The following is a 7,582-nucleotide window of genomic DNA, read 5'->3' on the forward strand; positions in this document are numbered from 1 at the left end:
TTGATCTTTGGTCAAAACTTTCGAGCAGTCTTGAAGCTTTCCTCTACTCTCTATGAATGAAACTTCACGCTTGTTCCTTGCGTTTTGCAAGTTTGAAATACCCTTGGATATTGCTATGAGTTCATATACATCTTTGATACTGCCTTTTAAAGTTTCCGGCTCGTATAATAAATTCCAACTCGAGCCATAAGTTTTACATAACAAACTTGAAAGCTTAGAACTAGTGAAGAACCTGAAGAGCATCAATGCGAAATTTATTAGTTCTTTTATTTTAAATTACAAATTTTTAATAACAACATAAAATGATTGTCTAACTTTATATTGTATATTGCAGATATTTAATAAGATAGTTATCTAAATTTGAAAATTGTTTCGTGATATACTTTTTGAGAGAAAAATAATATTGTAAACTATAAATTCGTTAGAAGCGATAGTTTTCGAGATATATTCATTCAAAGTTCATAAATATCTTATTTGTTCGTATATAGTGTTTGATGTAAACAAATATTCTGTAAAATGCATAACATACGATATTCGAGTAACTTTGTAATAAAATATATCGCGTTACGTCCTATACTCGACAATCGCACAGTAATCAAAATGGATAAAATGGTTTAACTGTTCTGGAATATATGTTTACATTTCACGCAATACTACAGACGCATTATAGAGAACAATCATAATGTTTTTAGAAGTGAAAGCGAGAGAACACGCGTCTGTTTCAGGACCAAGCAACCGAAATCATCCTAACACTGGGCCAAGCATTCGAGGTAGCTTATCAGATGGCATTGAGAGACAAGTTAGGGGGACACGCTGTGCGTTCTCAATCGGCCAATCAGTTAGTTTCGCTCACGGGCACAACTAAATCCAGTGGGATAATGGCAAAGACATCCTCTCCCGATTCAACTATTGAACAGGTCCGAGAAAGCGATCATGAGATCACTGCAACCATTCCAAGTAATCACAATTCAACATCGAATCTCAAAGCAAAGTCACGATCCAAGTCCATTCCTAATCCCAACGGTCATTCCGTGAGCACCTCGCAAGAAACCAACTCCAGTTCCAGTTCTGGTTCGAACGTAACAGCCAACTGTACGAATTCTGCGTCGAGTCCCAGCTCGAATTCAGTTGCTAGCTCGCATTCGAATACCAGTACCAACCAAACTACCGCAAAATCTCTATTAACTCATGGTCGTTCTCATTCCGTAAACGACATCAAAGTGAACGGGAATCAACTGAAGTTAGCACCTCCGATACCAGTAGACGACATAGGAGTCGGTGTCAAAGATATGAAACCTGGTTCTCGAGCACCAATAGCTCTATCCGAGGAACTCTAAACTATTTTCTTCGGATTAATTGGATTTTAATTGGGTATACGTATTTTTAGATTCGATAATCGTTCGTCATTTCGATCGGTCTCGGACTTATAATATTATTTTTGGCCTACTATCGAGAATTCATCGATCGTTCATTCGTTCAACGATGTACGAGCATTCCCTCGCGTTTGTTTAGCGATTTTTCGCTTTATTGTCTTTCTTATTAAGATTACAGTAATGTCGAATAATTGCGATCGAAAGTTAAATCAATGTTAAATAATCGTTTGGAATTTTGCTCGAACCTAGTCACACTAAGTAGAATGCAATCGGAAGAACGTGAATATTTCTTTAGAATTAATAACGAACCATCGATTGAACTTCGAAGATACGAAGATCCCGTTGGTGATAATACCGTTTTATGAACCTGTTTAATTTCTAGTTTCTGTACAACATAACTTAGATATGTACATTCTGGCAGGATAACATCGTGCACTTTTCAACTACTATTAAACGTATGTACATTCATAGGGTCTTGAAAATACGCGAAGGTAAGTAACGAATATTATTTCTTCCACGATGAAATACTCTGTGATTTTAATGACGCACACGTTGATCAATCGGTTAAGTTCGCGAAGATTTTTTCTAAATTTGGAATTATAATTTGTAATATTATATTGGTCGTCATAATTCGATGATAATGACCATATAAATATGTATATTTTATTCTTTGAAGATAATCGAATTACGCGACAATCGTTATAAAAAATACGAATCTTCTTGAGTATTCGCATAAATTTTTACGAAAGTATATTTATTCGGTGAAAAGAAATACATTAAATTAATTAATATTATGGAAATTTGTGTAAGATTTTAAACACGTGCGTTAATATTTTCTAATATTATCGTGTTAACGATCATTCGTAATTAATCTTAAACGTATTCGCGTATTTTGAGCATATCTTACGTACTCTTACATGAGTAATAATATATAAAAAAAAAAAAATGAAGTACATATGCCTCATATTATCCCAACGAAAGACCATTTTATTAAGTTCGAGTCGATTTATCTGTCACATTCCCATTGAAAAAAATGGAAGGGAAAAAGGAACAAGAAACTTAGTGTATCATGACCCACGTTACACAACATAAACACATATTACACGGATATCGCTTCATCAACCCTTCCAATTAATTATTAACAATGACTGAGATTCTGAGGCTGAAAAAAAAAAGAAACCAATCTTTTTCCGTCAATCGAAAAAGATTGGACGCGAAAGCTGCGTGACGTTCGATCACCACATTTCTCTGAATAATTTTTAATGATTTTTTTTTTTTCAAATTTCTCCAATTTCCCATTCAAAGTGGCCACTGTTTTTTCGACGTTTCATTATTCAAGACTGAGAGTCCTTATCTCGTTTGATACTTCGCGTTAAGCATAATATTATTATAATGATTATATATATATATATACGTATAGATAACAGTAGCTGTATTTATTGTGTATTAACTAATCCGACGAACCTCGCGATTAAATGACGATGCTTTAGCAAGAAAACGCGAAAAAATAAAATATAGAAATATATAAATCTATATATTATAGATGATATAGTTATGTATGCATATGTATATATACTATATATGTATACATAATTATATCCTTATTAAATTATATTAATACTCGTTAGAATGATTGACGAACGAGCGCAAAAAAAAAAAAAGAAAAAAGGTATAGAAGACACGATGATGACAAAAATTTTGTTTCGAATGCAGCTATGGATCAAAAATTCTTATAAAAGATAGACGATCTTAAACACGAGCGATAATAGATATGATCAAATCGATGCTAAATAAGATAATAATAACGTATTACATGTAGGAGGAAGGGGGGGGGCATTGATAATCGTTTTGTCAGGATATATATTTTTTGTTCTTTCCGCAAGCGAGCCTAAAAAGAACCTCATAGATATTCCTGAGACTGTAGTAATACTCGAATGTGATTACGATTTGTTCTAAAGAAAGAACAATGAAAAACATAAAGAAGGGATATGATCAAGAAACTATAGAGTTACGATTATATAATAAAAAAAGGTTCGAAAAAAAAATGAAACCTCTTTACAAACCGAAATTCATTTTTATTTTGTGTATCGCATTAAATTCGAAAGTTGCACTATGGTGTAAAATAAATTCTTTACTTGCACAATTATCATTCGTTATTATTTTAATCGTTTTTCTTAATTAAGATATTATTTTTAAAGATAATGAAGATTTTAGAAAGAATCTTCTATTCTCGATTTGTAAAGGGTTGAAACGTAAACGCGTTCATTTATACATATATACATATATACATATGTATAAGTGACAAAAAAAAAATTACTAAACGTCGAACAACGAACCAACAGTAGCTTTGTACGTTTCTTTCCCATTCTTTTGTAAAACCAAAGAAGCACGTATATTCACACGTGCGCTTCTAATTTGACGATGGAAAACGATTTTTGTTGAAAATATTCGAAAGGAGAGCATTTCAAAGAGTGCTTTCTTTTTTCTTTTTTTTTTCGTTTTTTTCTTTTTTTTTTTTTTTTTGAATCGGTTCAAACCTCGGAGGGAATTCCGTTCAAACGTTTTTCATCTTCGTAGTAGATATACTACACATATACGCCTTGCACAAATGCAGGTATACATACGTACACGAATACATAGACAAAAGTACTTATACACAAACACACACACACACACACATATACAAATATATACATATATCATATCACACTCAAAGAGGATGGAGAACGTATTTTGGTAGAAGAGAAGAAAACCAAATTTGCGTGTCGAAATCATTGATGTTGATTCACTATTTCCTTTAGAAATAAAAACAAAGAAAAAACGGAAAAAATAAGAAAAAAAAGGAAAAGAAAGAAAATTGAAGAAAAAGGAAGAAAGATGATGGACGAGTAAAAACTAAAGAACGAGGGTAACCTTAAACTGCCAAAAAAGATACACCAGAAGCATCTCGTGGCTATACGCACATACTTTGTATTTATCGTGTTTACAAATGTAGGTAATTACTCCATATAGAAATTAACACGTAAGATTTACTCGTGTTCTCGTTTATCAAAGTAAGAGACAACTTGAGAAAGTAAGATGACGTTAAAATATGAAAAGAAAGATGGAGACGAATGAAAGGAAGATAAAATTTAAAGTCAAGATAATATGATCCGCGCGGTGGCTTTCTTTTTCTTTTTTTATCCTTTTCTTTTTTCTTTTTCTTTTTGTTTTTCTTGCAAAATAGGATATATATTATGTAATATACATTATCAAGTATTCTCTCTCCAAGCGTTGATGTATTTGCGTAGCAGCTATCCGTAGATTTCGTAGTGCTATTGTAAAAGGAAATGAAGATGACCATGATAATAATGATGACGAAGCATGCTCCCTCGATGTGTGTCGATAATTATATATATATTATATATACATATAAAAAAATTTTACGAAAGATTAATAGATGATTAGAGAAAAAAAAAATATCGTAGATTTATTTCTGACCGTTCATCGTATTATAACAATCCTCATCAAGGATCGGTCAGAATGTTTTTTTTTCTTTCCCCCTTTATTATTATATGATATTCGCTAATGCGATAAGTGCCAACTTTACACCACTGTGTTTCGACCATGCCAGGAAAAACGTTTCATTATACGAGAGGCTATATTGTTAACAGTTATTACGGAATAATCGAACATCTTATTAACTTTGCTAACATTAACTGCCATTATGTATTATATTTCATTTAATGTTCTTTGAAAGATAATCAAATCCATGGCCTAGTTAATAAAAGACAAACTAGTAAAACAAAAATAATTCACACGATAATTGGATATATTAAATCAGTGTTATCGTGTGATCATTCAATGGCCAATACATGATTTGCATTTATTTTATCACGAATTTCAAATAATTTTAACATTAAATTTCGTGACATTTGTACTGCATTTAGGCAGATTTTTTTTTATATTAGTAATAACTGTGTATCTTTTAGATAAACATACGTAAATATCATAATAGTATCATAATAGTGCTACGAAAATTTCAATAGGATATTTTTAAGATGAACGATTGTTCGAATATTTGAAATATTTCATAAACTAAAGTCGAGCATCTAACTCGAAAAGTAGACACTTGTTATGAATCATCTCGATCTTATTTACGGCGATCACAGTGGATTTTTCTGGGATACATAATAATTATCAGTCGCACAAAGTGAAATTTTTCTCGGACCAAACGAAAACCCAAAAGGGGTGACTCGTTCGTCACGGATTTACCTCGAAACACTTTTATAAAGCGGTATTACGCGGCCGCTGTGATTTTTCATAAAGACATTTAACATTTGACTTTCTCTCTCTCTTTACATTTACATATACATATACATATACATATACAAATACATATATACATTATACATGTATATATAAACCTATATTTCTCTTTATCTCTTAATCTGTAGTTGGCAGGTCGCTATCAACAAAATGAGATTGCTAAGATTCTTCTAGAATGTATTGCATCTTTGCATAATAACAAATGTTAGGCAATTTTCCATGCTACGCCACCGTGACTCAATCTCCCATAACAATGAAATAATGTGAATAACAATAATAATCTACGAAGAAATAACATTATAAATATGTAATATGACTCGCGCGCGCGCAATAGTGATCATAATTGTCTTATAACAAAATTGATCCTTTCTTTAAAAGATGTGAGCTTCAACATTAATAGCATTTTATCGTATATGCTTGATAATGGCATTGATTATCGTTATGTGTCGATACTATGACCGTTTGTAAATCTGTCATGCTTCTTCTACTAAGTAAGAATATCGTTTGGACTTTTTTGAAAATGTAATCTAACTTTTAGTAGAAACAAAATAGAATTTTCCTCGTTAAGAAGAGTTTATCGTCAACATAATTTATCGACTACTCTAAGTAAGGTGTCATTAAACATAACGTTTACATAAAATATCATCAACTTATAAGAGGAACTCAACTCCCTTCGCATCTCTCTTGCTTTTCCAACTTAATGACTAAATCTCGTAATTCAACTTGAATGGCACCCGTAGAGAAGTAATGAATAACATCTCGTTAGGAGATAAATTAATAGCAAGCCGGTCTGTTTGCAAAATGTATCACAAAAACTATGTGAATCTTCGCGAAAGTCGATTGAAATCCTGGCGAAACTACATATTCCCTTTTAATTAACACCGTTCTAACGCTACCCTTTCATTGCTATACAAAAAAAAATATCTTGTCAAGTATTTTGATATTAATCTTGAAATGATAAATGAAAAACGTATTTTTTTACTTATAAAATGATAAGTCTTTTTCTATTTTATCAAAATTTCTTTCAAGTACGTTCTTTTTAAATTTATTTTTATTATTCGTTAAAAAGAAATAATGTTTATATTATTTTACAGTTAGTTTCATCTTCGTAGTAATAACTTTAAATATATGTATATATATTAATCTTCTAATACGTCAAAAAAAAAATAATTTAAAAATTCAGTAAATATTCATACAAGAGTTGGAGATATATTTTTCCAATAAAAATTTTGGTCATATGTTAAAATAGAGAAGCTGGCAGATTCTTTCGCGTCGACTCGCACATATCGATCTTCAAACTTGCGGGTACTGATTCCGATGGCAAAACACAAGTGCAATATCTTGTGAAGGCATTACTAGTACGACTCAATGCTCTTTCAAAGGGCTTTCTAACAAACACCTCGGGGCAATATTCAGTATTTAAAACGAACTTTAAATGTTACAATAAACGAAATGATGGTATACGTATCGCGTTTGATTGCTGGTATATCGCCTCGAGATGTTACATTAATCATTTTGGGATGAGATCGTTAATAGGGCGACTCGTTTGATTGTTAATAATATTAATTATAATCGTGGCAGCTTTAGAGTGTGATTCAACGGTTTGTTTTCGAAAGATGGAATCGAAGAAAAGAAGAAAAAAAGAACAAACAAAACGAACAAACATGAATCTCGAATATCGTATGAATATTCGGTCTCGATGTTAATCGAGTATCTTCACATGTGTCGAGATGTAGCACATATACATATATACATATATATATATATTTCTCTTTCATTTTTCTTCGATTTCACAATCCTACGAAAAGCATTTTCGATTTCAATTTCGAAAACGTAGAAGAAAAGAATAAAATCCATCACCGAATGCGATACTATACTATACTTACTTGTTATAAAAATAC

The 7,582-nt window shown here is 31.5% G+C and overlaps 1 protein-coding gene across 3 annotated transcripts in view; it reads left to right on the top strand.

The window, feature by feature from the left end:
• The window catches only part of LOC122524819 (ankyrin repeat and SAM domain-containing protein 1A-like), a 62,250-nt gene extending 57,787 nt beyond the window's left edge, over positions 1–4,463 (top strand). For all 3 annotated transcript variants that reach the window (XM_043647288.1, XM_043647290.1, XM_043647289.1), the window contains one exon: positions 726–4,463. In XM_043647288.1, coding sequence (XP_043503223.1) covers positions 726–1,337 — 612 coding nt within the window. In that variant the 3' untranslated portion in view covers positions 1,338–4,463. The remainder of the gene's footprint in view (positions 1–725) is intronic.
• The last annotated feature ends 3,119 nt before the right edge of the window (positions 4,464–7,582 follow it).

The sequence above is a fragment of the Polistes fuscatus genome, unplaced genomic scaffold, assembly GCF_010416935.1.
Source record: "Polistes fuscatus isolate 324 unplaced genomic scaffold, CU_Pfus_HIC Scaffold8, whole genome shotgun sequence".
Taxonomy (NCBI): Eukaryota; Metazoa; Arthropoda; class Insecta; order Hymenoptera; family Vespidae; genus Polistes; species Polistes fuscatus.